This window comes from Tripterygium wilfordii, chromosome 16 (genome assembly GCF_013401445.1).
Source record: "Tripterygium wilfordii isolate XIE 37 chromosome 16, ASM1340144v1, whole genome shotgun sequence".
In the NCBI taxonomy this organism is placed as follows: Eukaryota; Viridiplantae; Streptophyta; class Magnoliopsida; order Celastrales; family Celastraceae; genus Tripterygium; species Tripterygium wilfordii.
The window spans coordinates 3,908,201-3,934,534 of NC_052247.1; the positions used below are offsets into that span (position 1 = coordinate 3,908,201).

The 26,334-nt window shown below is 36.5% G+C and overlaps 2 protein-coding genes and 1 long non-coding RNA gene across 5 annotated transcripts; 2 read left to right on the top strand and 1 right to left on the bottom strand.

Moving 5' to 3' along the window:
* Nucleotides 1–1,755: 1,755 nt before the first annotated feature.
* On the bottom strand, nt 1,756–4,529 carry LOC119980445. Of its 3 annotated transcripts, none has more exons than XR_005463878.1 (4): nt 3,971–4,529; nt 3,815–3,878; nt 2,833–3,243; nt 1,756–2,000 (listed from the first exon to the last, which is right to left on the bottom strand). It is a non-coding gene; the product is annotated as an uncharacterized LOC119980445 (long non-coding RNA). The 3 variants fall into 3 exon arrangements; XR_005463877.1 differs by having other exon boundaries at nt 3,815–3,882; XR_005463876.1 differs by having other exon boundaries at nt 2,833–3,882.
* A 5,440-nt stretch (nt 4,530–9,969) lies between these two features.
* Nucleotides 9,970–17,715, top strand: LOC119981061 (protein argonaute 1-like). The gene is made up of 22 exons (XM_038824029.1): nt 9,970–10,130; nt 10,843–11,573; nt 11,661–11,869; nt 11,958–12,107; nt 12,202–12,335; nt 12,468–12,592; nt 12,818–12,924; nt 13,031–13,169; nt 13,257–13,373; nt 13,880–13,987; nt 14,078–14,149; nt 15,089–15,211; nt 15,299–15,458; nt 15,568–15,827; nt 15,925–16,067; nt 16,167–16,229; nt 16,314–16,377; nt 16,494–16,629; nt 16,716–16,789; nt 16,872–16,966; nt 17,103–17,134; nt 17,222–17,715. Exons 2-22 carry the CDS (start codon nt 10,851–10,853, stop codon nt 17,431–17,433), a joined length of 3,246 nt encoding a protein of 1,081 aa, XP_038679957.1. The 5' UTR covers nt 9,970–10,130; nt 10,843–10,850; the 3' UTR covers nt 17,434–17,715.
* Nucleotides 17,716–21,065: 3,350 nt separating this feature from the next.
* Nucleotides 21,066–25,201, top strand: LOC119981263 (uncharacterized protein At4g15970-like). Its single transcript, XM_038824318.1, has 4 exons — nt 21,066–21,436; nt 22,938–23,303; nt 23,613–24,100; nt 24,948–25,201. The coding sequence occupies exons 1-4, from the start codon at nt 21,230–21,232 to the stop codon at nt 24,997–24,999; spliced, it is 1,113 nt and encodes a 370-aa protein (XP_038680246.1). The 5' UTR covers nt 21,066–21,229; the 3' UTR covers nt 25,000–25,201.
* The last annotated feature ends 1,133 nt before the right edge of the window (nt 25,202–26,334 follow it).

The window sequence follows — 26,334 nt, forward strand, 5'->3', positions numbered from 1 at the left end:
TTTATTGCATTACGTGCATTGTTTTATCTACAATTGACAATAAAGCTAGAAGAAGGAGGAGGAGGAGGGAAATGGAAGTGGAAGTTTTTGTTGGGTAACCGACAACGATATCATCGGATTTATTTATTTTGGACAGTTAAGTTGGGCCTAAACTCGGGCCGAACAGACCGCGCGCACAACTTGCCAACAGATAAGTTAGGTCGAGACCTAACGTGAATCCAAATATGAATAGATCTCATTAGGGATTGAACCACATAAACCCTGCAAGCATATGGAAGCCCCCATTTTGGACTTATTAAATAGGGGTTACCTAATAAAGTACATATTATTTGCTGGAAATCATATTTGTTTTATCACCAATAAAAAATTTGTGACCAAACTTCATTTGCTGGGCATATGAAAGATATTTTCTTTTGATTTCTCTATCACATGTTGTGCTTGGCATCTTTTACTTCCATATTTTGCAATTGCATCAAACGTTGGGGTATGTCACGGTACTGATGTAAAGAACAATGAGAAAGTCCACCTTTTACACCCCAATGAAAGCACACCACTAGGGGTGGCAAAAAATAAGAAACGGATCGGACAACAATACGTGTTTACGAAATATTTACATGTTTGAACCCTGTTCCGGATTGGATTTCGGATGTACTTAATTGATCAAATCCGGATTGGTTTAAATGTGGATAAGTAAATCGGACAATAACCTAAACCGGATTAGGGTCTGAACAAGTAAATCGGACAATATTTATGTGTTTGGACCCGGACCTAGTTTTAAACCACACAAAAATTTTGTGTTAAAACCCATATTTCAAATATATAACTTATGTCGAAACTTAATTTAATCTGGGTCGAACAAATTCGGTCATTTGGACCAAACAGCGTTTTGCATCCCTACAAACCACTTAAGATATGAAGTGGCCTATATCTACTTTTCTTTGCCACGTTCTGGATGGCTTGTGCCTAATCAATCAATCCCCTCTAAAATTAGTGTCTTCTTTGATTTCTTCTTTGTTGCAATGCAAGCAAATTTCTTGACAGTAAAAACAATGATAGAATGATTAATGAGAGTGATTTGTAGGGCATTCCCCATAGCTACTGCACTAGCAGGCCTTCTCTGGCTTCAAACCAGCTAACCTGGAGAAAAAGCTGTTCTTGGGAAATACTTTAGCCATATAAGACAAACTTATGCCAGTCAATATAGGGAAAAACTGTCTCCTAATGAGTAATGACAATACAATACTGCACCACACATTGTCCCACATCTTTTCCTCTACATTACCAGCTCCTTTTTATGATGTTGTGACTAAAAATAAAATTGGAGAAAACTTTATATATATATATATACTAGTCGGAATCCCGCGCCATGCGCGGGTACTTTTTTTTTTAAATTTTAATTTTAGTTTTTTGTTATTTTTTTAGATATTATATTTTTTTATAATTATTTTTAATATGCATAATGACCATGAAATGAATACATGATGCAGCGATCAATGCATATCCTTTCAATATTCTACATATGTGATTGGAAAGTCTTTCAAATTTCGGAACTTACTAATGGTTGAAAAGTCCTCTGCACCTTCATGAAACTTGGAACTCCTATTGCGTGTACTTACCTCTATAGACAGGCTTAATGTAAGAATTATCAATACTTTAGATTCAAAAAAGTTTTATCTGAATGGTGACATTTGGAAATGGAAAGTCATTATGATCCCAGTAATGATATCCTTAACTTGATTAATGCAACATAAAAGATAAGTAAATCATATGTTGTCATGTCCTTTATTTGATTACTTCAATGGAATATGATCATTTTGAGGCTCATAAGTTCTACAATTATGAAATATACTTCAAGATATGCATGTAAATAAGTTCCCACGCACTCTTGAAGTAGTGACATCATTCAGGCTTCAATTACCTCCATAATTGCGAGCTGGAAAAAGCTTTCTTATTTGCTTGAGTTGCAGACTGGATTTCATTCTCATTGCAGAAAGGAAAAACTGTAATGAGCAAGTAGAGTGACTTAGAACCACAGAGAGAATGTCCAGCTCATGTCAGCTAGAATAATCTACTAAAGTACTATAGGATATACATGAGACTGTGGAAAGAGAAATATGAGAATGGTATTGACACTAAATGAAAAGGAGAAAGATAGGAACTTGCACATGAATATGCCATATTTTATATACTTGCATTCTCAAGTTTTAAATCTTATCATCAGAAATTATGAGACTCTAGAAACAAAGAACAAATATGAAAAGAAGATGAAAGAAATGGCAATACCCCAAAAAAAACCAAAATTTTGTCAATAGAATAAAATCAGGAAAATAAAACAAACAAAAGAGAGATAATTTCAAGTTCTTTAACATTTTTAGTCGAATGGAGAATCTAAAGCTCTAAAATCCTAGAAACACAAATTGGGAGCTTTAAACACTTTATTTATAGCAAAAAACCAATATAGCAGGAAGTTGACTCCTATATGTGTAGAACCATAACATAAAGGCACAAAGTAACCCAAGGGCGGAGCCAGGAATTTTTTCCGTCCTAGGCTACCAAGTACCAACCATACCATATGCACAAAAAATTGTCCCACCAAGATCAGTCATCAATTCAAAATCATACATAGTGGTAAGGTTCAAAGGTACATAACATATAAGAAAAAAGGAAAACAAAACACACTATTTAAGCTGAAAACAAAGTTTTTTCTCTCTTGCTTCCTTGACTTTCCATTGTGACTTATTCTAATTGAAATCCACAAAACCTAAAAATTCAGAAATTACCTTCAAATTGAAATTCTCAAAACCTAAAAGTAAAGTAAAGTTCAGAAATTACCTTCCAATGATCCACTCTCGGTGTTGTCGGCGAGCCTTGCTTCCGAGTTCCAAGATTTGGAGCTGCTGAGCTGGTCCGCTGGATGGCTAGAGGACCTGCAACAATTGGAGCTCGAGGACGCGCAGCAAGTTGCAACAATTGGAGCTGGTGGATCGTGGACATACCATTTGTCCATTTGGGCTCTCTGTTTGTTGGGTTACTTGGGTATTATGTTTTTAGTATTGGGTTGGGCTATTGAAGATATAAGTACTAAACATTTGTCAAAAAAATTCACCCAGGCTACAGCCCACCCAGGCCCAAACGTGGCTCCGCCCTTGGTAGAACCAAAACAGCTACATGCTTTGAGCAGCACCATACCTCAATGGTAGAACCATATAGACATAGTGCTCACCCAAATAACCTGAAAATCATCTTGAGAACCCAAAAGGCACATCCCAAGCAAGCAATACAAAAACCAAAAGTCAGAGAAATATAGAGTAGATTAAGAAGTAAAGATATAGTTAATTAACTCATTTGGACGGAGGATTTATCTGTAGCAAGAACCTCTTCCACCTTGAAGAAAAAGGGGGTGAAGAGAAAACCATGTTTAATATATTGTTTGATAATGCAATGAGTACAAATTACAACGCTTACCCTGCCTTGAACCCTTTTTTTGCAAATATTGTTCCATAGATGAGCTTCATATTTACCAATACATCCAGATATGAATTTAATCAGTTTACATTTTTTTCCTACTATTATTAACAGAAAAGTAAAATTCATTTACAAAAGCTAACCAAGTCAGATGTAAAAGCATGATATCATGTATTGCATTGCAAATTTGACCTTAAAGTTCACTGAGAAAATATAGATGGAGTTCTAAGCAAGATACACACCTCTTATGCCAGAACATCAAAATAATTATGAACATTAGGGCTCATGTAGGGACGATATAATCCCGTAAAATACCATAATAGTTAACTCAGACAAAAGGAGGCCTTACCATATAATTTCGGTGGATTGGCTGGACTTGCTGAATGGTTATTATGCTCATCTGCCAGTACAACCTAGCTAGAAACAACATAGGAGTCGACAGTCAATTAAAAAAAATAGTAACAGATCAAACATCATATTAAAACCATATGTCAAAACAGTCTACCTTGAGAGTCATGTAGTCACGACTAAGTATATGCCTTCCATTCTTGGAAAACTTTATATCCATGATTGAGGCAACTATTACGGTAAAAAAGGACCTTGTGCCAGGCACCTCCGGCTTCTCCATCCTAAACCATCAAAGACCAAGTAAGATGCTAGAATGACAAAACCATAAATCACCTACAATTTTCAATGAATATCACATAAGGAAATTGAAATCCAAATCCTAACCTGATTAGAAATCAGCATAAGTGAACTTGATGAGTGGATTTGAGCACGAAAAATTTAAAGATCATAAATTTCAGGATAATGTAAGATGAAGTGAGGGGAAGACCCCAATATCCCATAACAAAAAGCATATCCATGAACCTGAATGAACCATGCACATACCTCTGTCACAGACCTCCTTCGCATCTCCTAACAAAGCCCCCTCATAGAGTTCATTCAATGCGAACAACCAAAAAATGGATTTGACCTCAGTTTTGATAGTGTTTCCATTTTCCATGTCAATTGAAGCAATCAAAGTCAGCGCCAACCAAATTCATTGCATCTGGAAATGCAAGCTGCAAAATACATAAACACATATTCAACTATCCTAATACTATCATTGCCACCATTAAAATATTTTCTACGATAAATACAGAGCATCCGTGAGAATTCAAGGACCAACAAAATAACATAAAACATCAGTGGCAGTCCAAAATTGAAATCAAGCAACAGTCAATAAATAAAATCATCATCCAGAGATTATATGAATAATCCAGAGTTCTAGAAATGTGAAATGATTGGAATTGAACCATATCTAGGCGTGTGTTCAGCAAAGGGGAAAAAAAAGGAGAAGCAAATCTGCATTCCAAGGAAGTAACGGAGCCATATCTCCATAAACTTCAGGTTCATTTGCAATGAAGGCACTTTGCCAATACCACAAATACAATCAATTCCTGAAATTGCAAAAGTAATACTGTGATTCTGTGACTTGCGAAAAAGACAGGAACCATATATAATAAATAGATCAATTCCAATCACTGCGTTCTTCACCCCTAATTAACAAAAGAGATAAGAAGATGAACAACGATTAAATGGAAGAGAAGGGTGACCTCGCTGAATCGCTTGGTAGTTCCGGTGAAGCAATGAAATAAACAGAGCAGAGAACACGGGAAGACGGCAGTTGAGCCAACCACAAACCTTTATGCGTGAGACCCCAATGGGTTGTGAGATTCGTGGAGAGAGAGAGAGCAAGAAACGAAGAGGAGGCGCAGGGGAGAGAATGGGTATGATTCGTAAGGATAAAAGGATGAAGAGGCTGTCTCGATGAGTATGAATTGGGTGATCGCTGTGAGATGATGATGGTTCGATCTCTTCGATTGCTAACCGAAATCAGCGAAACATACGACAGGCAGAAGACGTTTCGTTTTTTTGTATTTAATTTATTTTTATTTTTTTTGCTTGGCTTTGGACAATTTTGTTAGGAGAAACGTGAGTGTTGTATTAGAGATACAGAAGGAGTGAAAGTGTCCACGTGGGCAAAAACTAAAAAGAACAGTATCCAATGTGTCAAAATAAGATAAATAGTTGTGAGAGCCTCTGCTTTATATATAAGTATAGATAAAAGAGGGTGGGATCCCCTTTCCATGATCATAGGATACCAAAGTGCATCATGGTAGAAGCCCCTCGAAGTTTGGGGAGTTGAAAAAATCGTAGAAACCAAATCGTTCATCAAACTGATCTTTTAGTCGGTTATTTTCTGAAAAACAAATTATTTGTAACCGATTGAAATAACCATTGATAACCTATTCATTGGTCAAATGAATTTATATCAAAAAAACCAACATAAAAAAAGGGACTGTTTGCACTTCTCCTCGAGGTAGCATTTGGTTCATGAATTCAACTAACAAACAACCGACCGAAATAACTATCGATAACGGATTAATTGATAAAGTTAAGTTTATGTAAAAAAAACCCGACCGTTTACACCCTTGGTCGAGGTAACATTTGGTTCATGAAATTCGACCAGCAAATGGCTTACTATAATTTATACATACAAGGAGTGTAACTAATCGGTTTTCTTTTACATCGGTAATTCATGGTGCATCATCAGGATGCGATTGGTATAAATTCACCTATAATGCGGTTTTTTGTGTTCGAAATGATACCACATGCTGGCATTCTCCATGTCATATCTAATTAATTTGATTTACGAAATTAATTAAGAATGAATAAGAACTTTCTTTCCTTAACGGAAACTCAAAGAATACTAGCTAAACAAACAGTATCCATTGATTGTTTTCCAAGAAAAATAATAATGTAATTATATTTAAACAGAGAATAATATGTATAAAAAAATTAATCTATGATGATATGTATTGCGAGTATCATTCTAACTTTCTAAGAATGCAATCTGGGTCCTAGACTTTGGTGACACAAGAAATTTTGTGCCTTTTCATGCTTTTATTATTGAATTTTTATTGTTAAATTAACCTGAAAATTTGCTAATGCTACAAAAATTCTAAAACCTTCGATGATTACCAACCCCATTTAATCATTTTCAATAATTAATAAAAATAAGCACTTTTATTCATAACTGCAACTAATATGATAAACCACTTGGATTGATAACCTAATCGGTGAATCTCTATGGGTCAAACCATATGAATTCGAGAGTTTTTAAGTTTGATTATCACTGAGAGCAATATTATTATCGCAATGCGTTGAGTTTTGACCCAATTTACCTTATCATTGGGTGAAAAACTTTTGTACTCGAGTTTAGGCTTATATCGAATGTCCAAAAGACAAATTTGTATAATGTGTTCTCGATAAAAAAAAAAAAACTAAGATGATAACCGGTAGTCTTTGTTTTTGTATCACATATAAAATAAAAAAGTTACTGTTGGTCATATTTAGAGAGCAAGCATTTAGCTGTATAAATAGGTTGTGTTACTGCCAACTAATATGATAAACCACCTGGATTGATAACCTAGTTGGTGAATCTCTATGGGTCAAACCATATGAATTCGAGAGTTTTTGAGTTCGATTATCACTGAGAGCAATATTATTATGGCAATGCGTTGAGTTTTGACCCAATTTACCTTATCATTGGATGGAAAACCTTTGTGCTCGAGTTTAGGCTTATATCGAATGTCCAAAAGACAAATTTGTACAATGTCGTTCTTGATATAAAAAAAATCAACTAAGATGATAACTGGTAGTCTTTGTTTTTGTATCACATATAAAATAAAAAATTTACTGTTAGTCCTATTTAGAGAGGAAGCATTTAGCTGTATAAATAGGTTCTGTTAGATAGATGCTAACTCAAAAGTCGTGCAAAAGAAGTTGTCTCATAAGCTATGAGGTAAGTTGTGAAAACTATATATGTGATATAAATGTCACTATGAGTCTATGATAACAAACTGTGAGGTGTTTGGTGAAATTTTTAAATAATAATAATTCATAAGTAGTGGACCGCCCCACCAAACAATGCCAAAATCAATTTACTATAACAGGACATTTATATCACATTTATAGTAATATGTTGCAATTAAAAAAAATAGTTTTCATAAGTTATGGTTGCCCTTTTAGGAAACCATCACATGTAGCATGATCTTATTGTAGGAAAATAAATAAATAAAATAAAATAAAACCCATACCCACCACACACCAACCTTACAGCTACTGCTGATGATCGGACCGCTCTAAATGAAAATGACAAAGCGGGTAACTAACGGTCCAGATTAGGTGGTCACTACTTTTCCCAATAACCACAAGAAGAAGTATCCTCAATCGGACCGCTCTAGACTGACGGTCCAGATTAGGTGGTCACTACTTTTCCTAATAACAACCCACAAGAAGTATCCTCTTGGCCTCTCTAAGAACTTGCGAGGGAAGCAGAATAAAAGAAACTTCTAGAAGAAGCATAGACTAATTTTAAATTCAATTAATAATTAATTTCCAACTTAACATCTAAATTTTTTAATGTATTATTTAATTATTATTATATCTCCTTCACTCACAATGTGCTACTATTGCTGGCTGACTACTTTGATTGGGACGTCATTTAATATTTATTTTTTTGATGAAAATAATTTAATATTTATTAATTTAGGGTTTAAAAGAAGTAATTATTCATTTGATGCTGATTATTGTTTAAGTTGGGAACCAAAACACGTCACTCGCGGGTGACTTTGACGAAAATATCCGCCACAACGTCGTGCCTCTCAAGGCTATCGTAGTAATTTCAAGACTGGTAATGGACAGGTGTTGAGTTTTATATGGCGAGTATATATATTTGTGTTGCAATGCGAGTGGAGGGAAATGCTGTGTGGATGGGAACGTTATCGAGACGAGACGTGGCTAATCATGAGACTTGCCTTGCTGTTTGGTCAAATTCCCACTATTAATCCACTCCCACTCACTAAGCTTTAGAATGATCCGAGCTGGCAACATTGACACGTCAATTCTTATGTGGCGCAATGGAGTAGGGACACATATTTGTACGGTAACTTAAACGGTTGTGAAGAGAACCCGTCTACATGAGTTTTTTTTTTTCCCAACCAACACTTTTTAAAAAATTAAATACATAAATAACATAGATATTTTTATTACCAAAGTTCACTAACGATTATGTCTAAAATATTATTTATGCTACTACAAATCACAGTTTCAATTGAAATGTGCTAATAAATTAAATATTATAATTAAAAAATATATTAATTTAGAACGTCCTTGATCAACATAAAAGTCTATGGTTAGTGTGTCTCTAAATTAGATAAGATTCAAAATTTTTAATTAATTTTAATCAATTAAATCTTTTATTTCTTTTTCTGTTTTTCTATTTCAGTTCATATCTTAAATTGTTTATTTTTAATATTAAAATATTATTTGAATCTTTATGTTTCCAAAAAAATAGGGTTTATTAGATGCAAAATTTTAAAGATTATATAGAAAGTTTTTTTTTTATTTCCTTTAAAAAGGATTTAATTGGTAGTCATAAGGGATTTAAATGGTATTTTTCGAAAATTTTGGAATTTAACCCAAATTAAAAGGGTTCAAATAAATTTCTGATATTAAAATAAAGAAATTAAGACAGCAACTAAATAAAAAATATAAATAAAGAAGGGATTTAATTTACTAAAATTAAATTTAAAATTTTGAATCTTATCTAATTGGTAGTTGTTCTCACATATAAATTTAAAAATAGTTATCTAATTAAACTCGAAAGGTACTGGCAGAAATTGCTTATCTCATTTTCAATATTTTCAAGTAAAATGCGCTACTGTCATTGGTAGTAGTGCATTATCTCCATTTGGTAAAAAAAAATATATATGTTATTTTTTTAATTAAAATTTAAAAATATATTAGTACATAAAAAAACTCCATCTACACTCCAACTATACCATAATGTCCAATGCCCAAGTTAGGCAGTAAATGAAAATAAAGGGTTAATACTGAAATTAGATAGTCCACCAAGAAAATGTATCCATTATATTAAATATAAGTGGAATAATATAAAATAAATGATTTCATAAAAAGATAAATAAGTAGAAGGACGATGTTCTTCACCTAACCTAAATCAACAGCGTAAAATCCATCATATCCACAATGAAAAATGCTTGAGAGCTCAAAAAACGTGACCCTAACATTAATATAAAGTATTTGAGATTAGATGAATCATATATCTATTTTTATAATCAACGATTATTTTAATTTTTAATGTTACATAAATTTAGGGGCTTTTAAGTTTTAACAATCACATTTTTGACGTAGCATACTAGCATTCCTCATTCACAATTTCTGATTCAGCATCGCTTGCACACGTCGTCAATGCCTAAATGTTCGCCACGTCATGACCACGAAGAACAGGACATCTAAGACACACCCTGTAGAGAGTGGGGGAGTTTGATAGGAAGGTGTGGGGGGTCAGGTAGGGACGGACTTGTCATTTTCATACACCAACTACTCCTTTATAAGCCGGCAGTGGATGCTATTGTTGTGGATTTTTATAAGGGAGTAGGGCTCACATTGTTTTTGTACTCTCTCGTTCTCGCTGTGAGAGAAGCGGTAGTAGTTTGGTTACTGGTGGCCTTTTTCTCGGCACTTTTTTCGCTTCAGAGATCGATCGATAAGCGGTTTTCCGACTAGCGGTTTCGGGGTAATCAACAGCGGTTTAGGTATTCCATACTGATTTTCTGCCATATTATCTGCTTTATCTAATTCTTCTGTGTTTTGTTGGGGATCTGCTTTGTTTTTTTTTTTCTCGATGTATTTGTGGCTTGTTGAATATTGTTCGACGGATCTCTTTTGATACTCTATCCATGGCCTTATCAGCATTTTATGTTCCGTTTCATTATCGATTTCTCGGTTTATTGCTTTTCTCCTTGTAGTATGTTGTAGTTATAGATCGTCAGATCTCCTCGGTTGTTGCGTGATGTAACTTCTGTTTTAGGGTTTTGGTGTTTTCGTGGTATTTTAGGTGATGATGACTGTGATTTGGCTTTCGGTTTTGTCCTGTTTCCGTGGATCATTTTGCTATTTGCTTATATTGGGGGATGATCAACGATCTTGAATTTGTTGTTACGTTCATCCCTTCCCTTTTTTTTTGTTTAGTTATTTCTTCCATGCTTTTGTTTTTCGAGCCGAACTCTCCGGAGAGCTTTATTTCCTCTCTACTTTTTAGGTATTTTGACCGATTCTATTCCGGTTGTTTTCCTTGAGTTTTATGTTGCGTTTTATTCATTTTTATCTGCACAGTGTTTTTGCTCATTTGTTGGCGAATTTGCTCATTGTAGTGTATTGTTTCTTTTTATTATTTATATTTGTCATTTTAAACAATTAATGGACTGTGGTGGAATCGCACCTTACCTTTTTAGCCTTATGTGCCAGGTTATACCATGGTGAGGAAGAAGCGAACTGAGCTGCCTGCTCATCAGGAAGCTGGAAGTAGTGATGTGCACAGTTCCGAACGCCCTACTGAAAGGAGTGCTGCACCTCAACAAGGAGGAACTGGTGGTGGAGGAACGTACCAGGGTGGTGGAAGAGGTGGGGGTCCCCAATCTCAGCAAGGGGTTCGTGGAGGATATATTGGTGGCCGTGGTCGTGGAATTCCACCGCAGCAACAATATGGTGGCCCCCCTGAATACCAAGCTGGTGGAAGGGGAGGGCCGCCTCAGCTAGGGGGAAGGGGAGCGCCGCCTCAGCAAGGGGGAAGGGGAGCGCCGCCTCAGCAAGGGGTTCGTGGTGGCTTTGGTGGTGGTCGTGCTGGCCATGGTGGACCTTCTCCTGGTGGCCCATCCAGAACATCAGTACCCGAGCTGCACCAAGCTACCCCGGCTCCTTATGCAGCCGGGCCTCAGCCCATTCCTTCTGAAGTTGGTTCTTCCTATAGGCCACCAGAGTCAACACAAGCTGCAATGGCACAGTTTGAGCAGCTTTCTGTCCAAGAAGCCCCTTCCGACCAAACACCTTCTGCCCAAACAATTCAACCTGTACCTTCCTCAAGCAAATCAATGAAGTTCCCACCTCGGCCGGGCAAGGGCAGCATTGGTATAAAGTGTATAGTCAAGGCAAACCACTTCTTTGCTGAGCTCCCAGACAAGGATCTCCATCATTATGATGTGAGTGCCCCCATTAGTTGTGCTAACGACTGTCTGATGTGTGGTAATGTGGTGCTTACTGATTAATTGGTTTTATTCATGTATTAGGTAACCATAGTGCCTGAAGTTACATCTCGAGGTGTGAACCGTGCTGTGATGGAGCAGCTGGTCAAGTTATACAGAGAATCCCATCTCGGAAAGCGTCTTCCTGCCTATGATGGTCGAAAGAGTTTGTACACAGCAGGTCCACTACCATTTATATCGAAGGAATTTAGAGTTCCTCTTGTTGATGATGATGAGGGAGCAGGGGGGCAAAGGTACTTACTCTATTAGTTTGATGATCTATGTTTGTCTTTGATATAATTTGGAAGGTAGTTTTTAATTTACCCTTTTCTCCTTGTGCAGGAGGGAAAGGGAGTTCAGAGTGGTAATCAAATTTGCTGCACGTGCTGATTTACACCACCTGGGGCTCTTTCTGCAAGGAAGACAAGCAGATGCCCCTCAGGAAGCACTCCAAGTTCTTGATATTGTGCTGCGAGAACTTCCTGCATCAAGGTACTCAATGGTTACCCCTCTCCGTGCTCCATATCAGTGGCTTTGTGCCAGCATTCTGTGCTTGACATACAAGAGTTAATTCTATTTGTTGCAGGTACTGTCCTGTGGGGCGATCTTTCTATTCTCCTGATATAGGGAACAGGCGGCCACTAGGTGAGGGTTTGGAAAGCTGGCGGGGCTTCTATCAAAGCATTCGCCCAACGCAGATGGGATTGTCTCTTAACATTGGTATACATTTTATATTGTATTTTCTTTGATGCTTCATTTTATTGTCTTCAATTTGATGAATTCCATCAGTTGATTTACTTAAAATGGTGTAAATGGCTTCCCCGTGTTTTGATGAAATGAATTCTGGCACAGATATGTCATCCACTGCGTTCTTTGAGCCTTTACCGGTGATCGAGTTTGTGATAAAGCTGCTGAATCGTGATGGACATCCGAGAGATATTCTGGCGAGACCCCTGTCCGATTCTGATCGAGTGAAGGTAATATTTGTCAATTTTCTTTTTTTCGACAACTAATTGTACATCTGCTGTACGGTCAACTCTTCATCTCTCTTTGTAACTTTAGTAACCTTGCATTTTTTTTTCATAAATATTTATTTCGGGGATCATCAATTGAATCATCCTATAGTCATTGTACATTGGAATTTCTTGTAATTTGTTGTTGAAGCAGGATTTGATTTCTTTCATTGGTATGTATGTAAACAGATCAAGAAGGCCCTTCGAGGGGTTAAGGTCGAGGTTACCCACCGTGGAAATATGCGCAGAAAATATCGAATTTCTGGTTTAACATCACAGGCCACACGTGAGCTTGCGTGAGCATCTGGTCACTTATAAGTATCTAGTATATCTAATTTGTTTACCATATTGTTTATTGTTCTGCTGACTTTGTTTTATGGAACTTGCTTGTGGATGTATCAGTTTTCCGGTGGATGATAGAGGAACCATGAAATATGTTATTCAGTACTTCCATGATACCTATGGTTTTGCCATCCAGCATACCAACTGGCCCTGTCTACAAGTTGGAAATCAGCAGAGACCTAATTATTTGCCTATGGAGGTAGATATATGGCACTATGTTTCTTCCCTATCCATATTAGCATTCCACTTTCTTTTTTTATGCTTAGGAACAAGTATGTCGATTCAGGTCTGCAAGATTGTAGAGGGCCAACGGTACTCTAAGAGATTGAATGAGCGACAGATCACTGCTTTGCTGAAGGTTACCTGTCAACGTCCTCGTGATAGGGAGCTCGATATCCTGCAGGTTCTTTTTTTTGCCACAAATTCAGTATATCCTTGTTGATTGAAAGTAAACATAGAATATGCCTTTGAAAGATTTTAAATTAAGGCTGATCATCTGAGTTGTTCGTACCTAATCCTTGATGGATGATGATGCAGAGTTGGTTTAATAATTTAAGAACATTGAGTAATATTCTAATGGGTAATGAATCTAGACATCCTACAATCTTTGACACTTGCTGATGTTGGTACATAACTGTATCATGATGTTGGTAATTTAAGAACATTGAGTAATATTCTAATGGGTAATGAATCTAGACATCCTACAATCTTTGACACTTGCTGATGTTGGTACATAATTGTATCATGATGTTTTTCTTTCTTCTGCATTTGAATGCTGACCCCAAGACCTTAAACCACTACCTGAGTGTGGTTTACCTACATTCTGTGTTTCTTTTCACCCTGCAATCTTACTTTCATTGTTCTATAGTTCAATTCACTGCCCTTGACATTGATAATTATTTTGTACAGACGGTTCATCATAATGCTTACCATGAAGATCCTTATGCAAAGGAGTTTGGAATAAAAATCAGTGAGAGGCTTGCTCAAGTTGAGGCTCGCATTTTACCTGCACCCAGAGTACGTGAAATCTCGTCTGGTTTTATTACCAAATTTCTATATTCTTTTTTTAGTGAAATATTTTATTAACAAATATTGTTGTTTGTGCAGCTCAAGTATCATGACACTGGAAGAGAGAGAGATTGCCTGCCTCAAGTAGGACAATGGAACATGATGAATAAGGTACTTTGTTTTGTTTTTTTTGTCATTGAGTTCAAACTTCAAAGTCATCTCTAGTGGAGTGGGGTAAGCATGCTTTTCTGTGTACCTATTTCTGTAATTGTCTATGAGCATACGATATAAGATGCATTTTTGAGTGTCTGAACTGCATTAATTCCTTGTGTCGAGACAAGGTCAGTAGGTTTTTGATAACAAGGGAAGAGGGGGTAAATCTTGTGGAGTTGTCCGCATTTTTTATTTGTACTATCATAGTGGCACTAGGTGTATAAATGGAGCTAGTAATTTAGGAATTTGGAGTGTGGTTCCTGTAATCCTGTGTCTAATCAAATCAAACCTTGTTGCATATGGTATTTGTTTCTACAAATATAACATGTCTGATGTATTGTATTTATGTGAATAGCCTGATACTTGCCTGTTAGACAATTTATGTGAATTGTATATGCAGCTGCTGGTTGAGGATTATTTTGACACAAGTAATAAAAGATGGCATCTGCTTTGGATTGCCTTATTTATCATGATTGCATCTTTTGTGCACTCTGAATGTGACCTGTTAACTTGAGCTGGCTGTGCCTTGCGATGCCCACATTTGTGAAGGCAAAGTGATGTATGAAGTTATGGGGAAAAAAGTCTTAATATGCATAAAGATCCATATACATACTATGTTTGCCTCGCATATGTCCTTTTTCTCATGAAAATGGTTTCTTTTGGTGAAGATATTTATTGTCCGTGTTTGGTATGTTTTAGGGTAGTAAACGTTTGTTTGATGTGTTTTTGTTTTAGCACTCATATCGATGAGGCACATTTAGGTAGGCTAGTTGTTGGCCAGAGTGAGAGTTTACATGTCTGGTTGTATTCGATTGCACGGTAATTATTTTTGGGCGTTCACTTCTGCTTGCATGTATAGCCTGGCTTGTGTATTGATGATATTTCATTGTGACACAGAAAATGGTGAATGGGGGAACAGTCAACAATTGGATTTGCATAAACTTTTCTCGGCAGGTTCAAGAGAATGCGGCTCATGGTTTTTGCTATGAACTTGCTCAAATGTGTGGCGTTTCTGGCATGGTTTGGCATTTTTCACCTGTTTTCTTGTGTGTTTGGTGCTCTTTTTTATGGTATAATTTAAGAACGTATGTTCTGCTCTTTGTGCAGAACTTCAATCGAGAGCCCGTTTTTCCGCCAATTAGTGCTCGCCCTGAACAAGTTGAGAAAGTTTTGAAAACTCGGTTTCATGATGCAGTGACAAGACTACAGGGCAGGGAGCTTGATTTGCTCATTGTCATTCTGCCAGATAACAATGGCTCTCTTTATGGTACAGAAGCCTCATGTTGCTCTTCCATTTTTTGCTCGTTTAGTGCATCTTCAGTGCAATTCTGGATTTGGTTCACTGTAGGTCATTTACTTGATTACTCGCCATGCAGGTGATTTGAAGCGAATCTGTGAGACAGATCTTGGGGTTGTTTCTCAATGCTGCTTAACAAAACACGTTTTTAAGATGAGCAAACAATATTTAGCAAATGTGGCCTTGAAAATAAACGTAAAGGTGGGGGGACGGAATACAGTTCTTGTTGATGCATTGTCAAGGCGTATACCTCTAGTTAGTGACCGTCCTACAATCATTTTTGGTGCCGATGTTACCCATCCTCACCCTGGAGAGGATTCAAGTCCATCTATTGCAGCTGTAAGTCCCTAAAAATATGCCTTTGTATGCATTGATTGTGACTAGAGTGCACTTTCGTGTGTACTAACTAGACGAGATGTTTGAACTTTGAATGCAGGTTGTTGCTTCCCAAGATTGGCCAGAGATTACTAAGTATGCTGGTTTAGTTTGTGCTCAAGCCCATCGACAAGAGCTTATCCAAGACCTTTTTAAAACATGGAATGATCCTGTTAGGGGTCCAGTGTCTGGTGGCATGATCAAGTATGGTTTACACTCTCTATTTCCATCTAAATGAAATGTTCATTTCTGAGACTGGGGCATGTTTAATAATTTTTTTTCTTGGGTGCGTCTATTTTTCAGGGAACTCCTCATATCCTTTCGAAGAGCAACTGGACAGAAACCCCAGCGCATCATATTTTACAGGTATTTCAATTTACCGCATGCTTCTTTCACTGTTTCTTTTTGGTTCCCATTCAAACTATTATTGATGTGTGCCTTACTTGCCAGGGACGGCGTGAGCGAAGGGCAGTTCTATCAAGTTTTGCTTTATGAACTTGATGCTATTCGCAAGGTGACAAATCAACTAAATATCTTTAGCCTCTTTACCCTATGCTGCTTGTGTATTGAAATTGGTTGACACTAGAAGTTCATCAATAAATTGACCTCTCTTTATTCTTCTTGATTCAGGCATGTGCCTCTCTGGAACCAAACTACCAGCCTCCTGTGACCTTTGTTGTGGTGCAGAAGCGTCATCATACACGATTGTTTGCCAATAATCATTCGGATCGCAATGCCGTCGATAGAAGTGGGAATATATTACCGGGTAAGTAACTTCATTTGATATATTTTTTATTCTTGAGATATAACTATTTGATGCAAGCTCTCATTTCCATATGGTATTTGTTGCAGGCACGGTGGTTGACTCTAAAATATGTCATCCCACTGAATTTGATTTTTACTTGTGCAGCCATGCTGGAATTCAGGTGAAGTCTTATTTCCTTTTGCTGCATCGTTTTGTTAGTATTGTTTAAATATGTAATATCAACTCAAACGTGATATGAACAGGGTACTTCTCGACCTGCTCACTACCATGTTCTGTGGGATGAGAACAAATTCAGTGCTGATGAACTGCAATCGCTTACTAATAACCTTTGTTACACGTAAGTTCGTTTATTTTGTGGAATCTGTCCTAAGCATATCCTCTGTGTAAGCTTCACTTATGTGTGCAAAAGATACTTGTAACCTACCCTTTTGTTTAAGTTTCTGAGAAAGGACTTCTCTTATATTTTTTTGCAGATATGCTAGGTGCACGCGTTCTGTGTCCATTGGTTTGTGCTCTCTCCCCCCCATATGTACCCTAGTAATTTGCATTTTGGTTTTGATGTCTAATGTTTTTTTTCTTCCAAATTTTGCAGTCCCCCCTGCCTACTATGCGCATCTCGCAGCTTTCAGAGCTCGCTTCTACATGGAACCAGAGACGTCGGACAGTGGTTCTATGATGAGTGGTGCTGCTGCTGGACGTGGAGGTGGTGGTCCGAGGGCCACTCGAGGACCCGGTGTTAGTGCTGCTGTGAGGCCACTTCCTGCTCTGAAAGAGAACGTTAAGAGGGTTATGTTCTACTGCTGAGAGTAGTTGAACTGATTTTTAGCTCTATGTTGGTCAAGTTCTATTCAGGACCAAGGCATGATGTTATTTAACTGTTGCGGCTATTCGCCCAAGCTCTACCCTTTCAGGATCAAAGTAGTTGATTATTGTAAGGTGGAAATATTCTGAAGACTATTTTTGTTATTGGCGTACATTTCCATTTTTTTTTTTGAATTTTGCTTCCAAAACCCAGTGAATTTGCGAATACTTCGACTGGATACGTTTCTATTCTATATATTGGAAGTGTTGCCATCTTTCTTAGTACATTGTCCGTCTTTGTGAGTAAATATTAGGAGACTGGACTTCGGATGTAGTTCTGATATTCAAAGCATAGTCGAACTCTATTTCCAAGGATACCCAAGAAGGGATGGGGGGGGGGGGGGATTGTCCTATACACTCTCCCTCTTTCACCTTCACTGCCCAACATATTCCCTCTCCATGGAACCTTCTCGCTTGCCTTTTTTGCTTCTGTTGGGTTTTATCTATTCCTTCCAATTTTCATACCCATGTTCATTGCTCCTTTTCATTTTCGTAGTCATCTATTCCTTCCAATACTTGAGGGAGCACGTCTATACTCAATTTCGTTCCCCATTTTTGTTTTCTCATTTTTCTTGAGCCTTTGCCCCCGCCCCCAACTTGAATATGGCTTGCTACTGCCTTTGAGGTATATGCCCTTCCTGATTTCTCCTTTCATATGTCTGTATTGAACGATTGAACCTTATAAGCGAGAGAAATAGTTCGACTCGCTCTCTTGAGAAAGCAATCCGACAATGAGCTTCTGGAATGATATGATATTTAGGGCTAAATTTTTTAAAAAATAAAATAAAGAAAGAGATAATATTAGGGATGGTAACACGTGTAACCCTCAAGAATCAATGGTTGAGATTTTAAAAATTCTAAAAATTACAGGCCCTCCCTATCCCACCCAAGAAGGGTTTTATCCTTTGCTTCATTGACTTCTTGCTAATTTTAGCATTTAAGTGGTATGGTCGGTTGTTCTATTCCTAATATTTTAGTAGTAGCATTGTGGGCATCACCTGTGCCAAAGGCCTAGGTGAACTGCATCCCTTGAATTAACTCTTTTTTTTATTTTTTTAATTTTATTGTTTGGATTTTGATTAGAGCCTCCCTTGAGTTTTAGATTTGTTGACGTCTTCATGAGAGAGTTTTACATTAATCAGTCAAATCTTGAAAGGGCAAACCAACTTCGTATTAAAAAATAAACCCTATGAATGATAGTCTCTACTGACCTTTTTTTTTTTTAATAAAAATGTCACAACAGACTGGATTATATTCCAATATATTCTAATATGTAAGAGAATTTGAGGCTCAAAGATATGAAAAATAGATCTAGATTTATAATCAGATCCATCAAAATTTTGTATATTGAAACTTGAAATTCATAACATGCTAAACGGATCTCCAATCATACACTGCTTTCTCAAATGAAAATTCAGGGAAAAACCCATAATATGTCTATATTATTGAAACAAAATTAAGAAAAATGTTAGTTGGGGGGAGAGGAAGGGACGGTGGAAGAGATTACCGACTCCACTCCAAATTTAAAAGAAGTGTGCGAGTGGTTTTTAGGGAGAAGGAAGGAGAATTTGGTTTTTAGAGAGAGACGAATAACACAATTCTTTCTCAAACAAGTTTGGATCCTCTACAAACTTGAAAGAAGTGTACGGGTGATTTTTAGGGAGAAGGCAAAGAGAATATGAGAAGGCTAATAACACAATTCTCTCTCTCGAACAAATTTGTGAGCGGTGGTAGTGTTGTTGGTGGTGGCTGTAAAGCCATCAAATTTTTTTTTAAAAAAAAAAATTATGAATGTGTTTGGATCGAGTTTATGAATCCAACGACATCTTTTTTGTCCAAAAAAAAAAAACTAATCGAACATGAAAAATACATAAAAATTCTGGACCATTGAATATAAATCCGAAACAACCTATATCTATCTTGTTATGAATTTGATTTTTGTTTGAGATAAAAAATATATCGGTGGATTAAACCACATTTTAAAATTTTATTAATTTTTTTAGAAAAATCTTAATTGCCTCTTTTTACTACAGCAGATTCCCGGAATCCATTGTTGACGAGTTTCAGGGAGAGAGGCGGCATGAAGGAGAAGGAGAGTCTCTACTGACTTTCATGCAATGTATACTCCTCTAATTTAAAATCTGCCCAATTTGGTCGAACTTTCTCTTTAACCGGCCATGGTCAGAACTTTTTTTTTTTTCTTTTATAAAATAATTAATTAGAGTATTAATTAACGTAGATTTGACTCAGTTTATTTAATTCAATTTTATTTAAAGGAGATATATAGGACCATAAACAAATTGTACACCATATTCATGTGAGTTATTTTCTTCGAACCAAGGAAATTATATTAAATATTTATTATTTAAAGTCACAGGCTTATTATCATTTATTATGATAATTTAAAAAAAAAAAAAAAAGAAGCTGAAAAGTCCTCTGCCGTGTAAGGATCAGAAAGACAACCTCAAATATATTTTTTAAATTGAGAATGATAACATACAAATTTATTTTTTAGACATTCGATATGAGCCTAAACTAGGGACATAAAAGGTCATGTACACAAAAGTTTTCCACCTGACGACAAGGTAAGTTGAGTCAAAATTGAGCGTATGGCCACAAGGGTATTTTGCTCTAAGTGGAAATCGAATTCAGGATATTCCGAGTCCATACGATTTGCACCAGAGAGATTCACCAACTAAGGTATTGCTCTTTAGACATCCGATACGAGTTTAAACTCGGGTCATAAGGTCTTGTACACAGAAGTTTCCCACCTTACGACAAGGTAAGTTGGGTCAAAATTCAACGTGTGACCACAAGGATATTGCTCCAAGTGAAAATCGAATTCAAGACATTCCGAGTCCATACGGTTTGCACCAAAAAGATTCATCAGTTAAACTATTACGGTTTGAGAACCTTAAATATTTGTTTGTGATAAATAATTAAATTATGAAATTAAAAGTCAATGGTGATTCAAGTAATTAGAAGAAAATGTGGAAAACAGGTTTAAAAATGACTAATCAATTGATTTAGAAACGTCAGAAAAACCCCTATATCTCATTCAAATTGGGCTGCATAGACTGATTGGCTAAAATTATTTTGGATTTATTGATATTATTTTGGGATTCTAGATAAGAAATAGAAAAGTCCAATTTCCATGTAACTTGTAATTATTACCATCATAAACAACTTGAATTGAAGTAACTAAAATTTAAAATTAAAGTACCATTGGTATGTCCTTATCTCTTTTAAATTTATCTCGATGCCAACGGGAATTGACTCGATTGACAATCGATTGAATTAGATATATGTGTGTTCAAAATTCAATTTCAATGTGAAACATATTTATCAACGTCGTATTTCAAAAAAAAAACCCTCAATATTATTTAATTAATTTATAATTTTTAAATTATTTTAAAACATGTGACTATTATTTAAAGAAATAACCAGAAAATAAAATAATTATTGAAAATACAAGTATAATAATTAATATTCGATTTCCGTTTGGACAGAGATCCTGACCCTTGACGTCCTGACCACGACCTCTTCAGAGTAATTGAAACAATAAATAAAGTCTAATTATTACATATAGCAAATAACATTGGTTAGAAACAGAGCACAAGCTTCTGATTCCTCCTCCTTCTCTGCTTTTAATCCTCACAAGGCCTGCAAGTAACTCTGTTTCTCTTTTGTTTCTGTAAAACTAGTTTTGAAATCGACAGAGGACCGGAAGCAAGGAGATATGACTGGTTCGATCGATGGAGGAGATGAGAGACCATCACCATCAACCATTACAGCAACAGCAAAAGTGGGTTTGTCAATGAGTGGCAATCCATTTGCGAGAATCGCTTTGTTGTTTGTGGGTGTCGTTCTTCTTTCGTTTCTTGTTCTTTACTTGGCTGCTGATCCTTTGCGGTTCTTGCCGAGTTTTCATCATGGACTTTCTCCGGTCAGTTCTTACTCTGTTTTCTCTGTCTTTTTTTTTTTCTTGTGTAGGAAGATATACTCTGTTTTATCTGATTTTATGCATGATTTTCTTTTTTTGAAACGGAGAGGGGGATTTAAACCATGATCACTGGGGTGATGCATATCATTATTACCACTCCAATTATTGGCTCGGGTGTATGCATGATTCGTTTTTGAATTATAACGTGTAGTTATTTAGCAAAATTTTGCACCAAACTATGCTAATCTTTTTGATTGTTTTTTTCCCTGATTTTTTGTTCAATATTTCAATAAAATGTAGGAATGAATTAACACTAGGAAGATATGATAATGTTATATATGTAATGTGAGGTTGACAAGTAAATTTTTATTCTTCTCATATTCTCAAGTTTTTGGTGGAAAGAATTTCCTATTGAAAAGACGATAATAGACATCTCATATCTATATCAAAATCAAACCATCATACCCAAAAATGTCATTTCAAGTATAAATTAAACCTACCGGTTTTTTACGATTCACGATTTTCACAGTTTTCATGATAATTTCGGCTCCAACTCTCTCCAAAAGTTTGTTAAAACATGGATTAAAATATGTGATTGAGTATTTTTGGGTTCATAATGTTATAATATATAATATATTTTGTGGTGGAGTAGTGGTGTCAGAGAGATTTTGTTTTGAAAAGTCAGATTTTTGAGTTCAATTGAATCGCATAACTATGCATAACACATCATAGTTTATAATTTTTGTTTCTATTTAATCAATACCTTGAATTATGAAAGCCAGCTATACCCACCTTGGCGTCTATGCACATGAAGTTAGGCAAATCCTTGTGAGGGAGTATGAGGTGGACATTATTGTCTCTTTGTGCACATTTATGTAGTAACTTTTATGACCAAACTTCCAAAGAATCATGCAAACTAAGCAAAATCTTTGTTTGATATGTTTGAATATGATGTAAATAATATGAAATCTTCCAAACCTATAAATTAACCTATGGGTTGAGTGACAAAATAACTAATTTTAATATGGTATTAGCCTATGTGTTGAGCCAACAAAGCCCCAATTGCAGACCTGCGAGAGTAGCCCTAGTGAAATGCTCGTTTGTTTTGTACTTGTTGGGTTTCCTTTTTGTGTATTTGTTGTTGCCCCAATTGAGGGCATGTGAAAGTAGTCCTAGTGTTGTGCTCGTTTGTTGTGTATGTGTTGGATCATCGGATTGCTCAACCCACACATGAGAGGTAGTGTTAGAATATAATACAAATGACGTGAAATGTCTCAAACAAACAAGTTAACTTATTCGGTTGAATGACAAAATAAATAATCTTAATGTAATTACTATGTGTTTAATTTCTACTATAGTGTTAGGTATCCACGTACATGACCCAAAAGTATTTAATATCTATGGCAATTGCACGTAATAGTGGCTTCCATTACAAAAGAAGGAAACAACAATGGAGTGTACATTGTTTTTGCATTAGTAACACAAATGGGTCTTTGCTATTCAGGTGAAGAATGATGTTGAATTGAAGCGAGTACTAGATAATGCAACAATGGAGAACAAAACAGTGATCATAACGACTGTGAACGACGCATGGGCAGAACCAGACTCAATCCTGGATGTGTTCTTGGAGAGTTTTCGGGTCGGGGACGGAACGAGCAAGCTGGTGAAACATCTGGTGATAGTATGTTTGGATCAAAAGGCATACAATCGTTGTCAAGAAAAACATCCTCATTGTTATGCACTCAAGACTCAAGGGGTTGATTTTTCTGGTGAAGCACTTTTCATGGCTCCAGATTATTTAGAGATGATGTGGACAAGGATTCGTCTCCTAACCGATGTTCTTGCAATGGGCTACAACTTTGTCTTCACGGTACTCTCTCTCTTGCTTTTACATATACACATCACGTTGAGCTTCCACGACGGTACATGCTAGAAAATTTAGCCCAAAGTCCGCTTTAGGTCAAATCATGCCCTCATGGCTTTATTTTTTGGACCGACTAGTTAAATGAGAGCAATTTTATTCATTCAAGCCACATAATTACATGCAAATAATGATTTTTCCTTGTCATTCTAATCACGAACAGTTGGCTTTATCATTATCATTGGTGTTAATTATATATATATATATATATAAGAGTATTACCAAAATTCACAATAGATTTCTCTCTTTGTTTTCCAGGATGCAGACATAATGTGGCTTCGCGACCCATTCAAACATTTCTACCCAAAAGCAGATTTCCAAATCGCCTGTGATCACTTCATTGGCGACTCTTACAGTCGCAACAATTCTCCAAATGGAGGTTTTACTTTCGTTAGATCGAATCATCGGACGATCTTATTCTACAAATTCTGGTACAATTCAAGAACAAAGTACCCAGGGTTGCATGACCAACATGTTCTTAATGAGATCAAGAACGATACCTCCATCACCAAAGAGATTGGACTCAAAATGAGGTTCCTAGACACATCTTACTTTGGTGGGTTTTGTGAGCCAAGCAAAGATTTCAACGAAGTGTGCACAATGCATGCCAATTGTTGTGTTGGGTTGGAGAACAAAGTTCTTGATTTGAAGATTGTGATTCAAGATTGGGGAGAATTCCAATCACTGCCTCCTAATCAGAAATCAAGACAATCCCAGGCTAAATGGGGAGTTCCACAACATTGCAGGTAATTTTTTTTGTCTCATAACTTATGTTTTTATATCTTTAGGGTTTGGCTGAGGTCGAGTGTTCGAATTAGTTGGGAGTATTTCCCTGAAGTTCTCTTGGTCTCGTGGGCTAGCTTTAGACCCACTTCTGGGAGGGGTATTAGTAGGGGTGACAAAAAATCAGTTTCAAATTGGCTAACGTAATGTGTTTATGAAATATTTACGTGTTTGGACCCTAACCCAGTTTGGATTTCGGACGTACTTAATTGTCCATACTCGGATTGGTTTAAATTCAAACAAGTAAATCGGATAATAACTTAATCCAGGTTAGGGTTCGGACAATAAAACTGGACAAGATTTATGTGTTTGGACCCGAGTCCAATTTTAAACCGGACAAAAAGTTTATGTTTGAACCCAGATTTCGAACATATAACTTATGTCCGTACTTGGTTTAATCCGGGTAGGACAAATTTTGTCATCCGAACTGGACAGAGTTTTGTCACTCCTGGTCCTAGGTATTAGCCCATTTTCACCAACGTGGTGTGGGTTGTTCTGGCGGCTCGAGATTTACGCTTACTCAACTGTCCAAAAGGCATATTGGGCTAGGTGGTTCGTCGATTACCAATGTTTTTTTTAAAAAAAATAATTATTAGTATTAACGTGAGAGAAGATTGGAACTTTATCCCGCTCAATTTCTTTTAAAATTTTTTATGTAAACAATTTTGTAAAATTTAAAATGTAGTATTCATCAATGTATAGTACTTATAGCTAGATAATGTTTATAAACAGTTGTGATGATGTTTTAATTAATAGCTAATAGAGGCTAATATGAAGTTTTGGATTGGTGGGTGTTTGATTATATTACAGCATGTACTACCATCCCCAAGAGAGGAAGATCAAAGATGAACAACATCATTAGGATCCCATTACCTCTCTATGCACTTTTATTCCAGGTAAAAGCAATCAAGGTAGTTAATTAAAAATGCCGATCATCAATCAGTACAGCTTCTATGTTTGCTCTGTATTTAAACAAACAAAGAAACAAAAATCAAAGGTACATAAACCATTTTCAATTTATATTTTTGTGTTAAAGGCAATATAAGTGGGTTGCTGTTTGTGCATGGTAGTGTTTTTTTTTTTTAATATATATATATATATATAACAAGACATCATATATATATCAAGAGCAAAGAAAAAGACAACAGGGCGTCAATATGGATGTCCTGAGAGGTCAATACAAGGAAGATCAAAAAGGAAAATAATGCTAAACTTGAATATATATAGACACACTGGAGATGAAGTTAGCTTGCCGAGAGACAATGAAGCACATCTTCGAACTTTGTAATTAATCCACATGAGGTTAGCATAGCACCTGTAGAAAGCTCAACTTTGCCTAAGTGATCGAGTGCATCAGCACTGTTCTTGCAGCAATCCATATCTGTAAAGAGTGACTAGGAGGCCTGATCATAGATGATTAAATGTAGGGAAAAAGAGTGGCTGTAGTGATTTTAGCTGTAGTTACAGCTCTAATTCTCCACAAATAAATTTTTTCTTTGAATTTTTTTTGGGATAACTATCAAAGAGTGGCTGTTGTCTTTGTGAAAACGGTTGTCGTACTTAGACATTGTTGCAGCCATTGAATTGCTAGACTGTCCTTGTGTAGTTTGACATGAGCCGGTTGTGGTCCCTTCCATACTTGCACTAGCAATGGAAGCAGAAGTCTGCTGGTTTAGTGTCCTACATGCAGTGAGGGTACTCCTCTGGCTACTGACTCCTGGCTCCTGGACATTCCTTGTTTCTTGCATTTTGACCTTTGCCTTTGCAAACATTGCAAGTTACTGGCCTCCCAACTCTGCTCAATTTGTGTTTCAATACATTCTCATTCATTTCCCTCCTCCTTTTCTTCTTTGGCCTCCCAGGCATTTTCCTCAACTTTGGAGGATCCACAACATCTTGCTCACTTTTTGACCACATATTTTCTCCTCGAATTGGCTATAGTGGTACTTGATATGCCCTCAGATAAGTTGGTGTCGACTTGTACCAAAGATTAATGTAATCTTCAGGCTTGTCACCATTATCATGTAATGCACGGATGGCATGGGGACAAGGGATTCCAGAAAGTTGCCATGCCCCACATGTGCACTCACCTTCTCTTAATCTAACAACAAATTGATTAGAACCATGTCTGACTTCATAACTCCCTCCCCCTTTCCATTCAGACACCCATACATGACTCTCATTCACATTGTGCAAA

What these genes read in the sequence shown, in the direction of transcription:
- LOC119981061 (XM_038824029.1), top strand. Translation starts at nt 10,851, where the DNA reads ATGGTGAGGAAGAAGCGAACTGAGCTGCCTGCTCATCAGGAAGCTGGA. An exon ending in AGGATCTCCATCATTATGAT is followed by an intron (nt 11,574 to 11,660) that starts GTGAGTGCCCCC and finishes TTCATGTATTAG; the next exon opens with GTAACCATAGTGCCTGAAGT. An exon ending in CAGCGCATCATATTTTACAG is followed by an intron (nt 16,230 to 16,313) that starts GTATTTCAATTT and finishes CTTACTTGCCAG; the next exon opens with GGACGGCGTGAGCGAAGGGC.
- LOC119981263 (XM_038824318.1), top strand. Translation starts at nt 21,230, where the DNA reads ATGACTGGTTCGATCGATGGAGGAGATGAGAGACCATCACCATCAACC. An exon ending in TTCATCATGGACTTTCTCCG is followed by an intron (nt 21,437 to 22,937) that starts GTCAGTTCTTAC and finishes TTTGCTATTCAG; the next exon opens with GTGAAGAATGATGTTGAATT. An exon ending in GGAGTTCCACAACATTGCAG is followed by an intron (nt 24,101 to 24,947) that starts GTAATTTTTTTT and finishes ATTATATTACAG; the next exon opens with CATGTACTACCATCCCCAAG.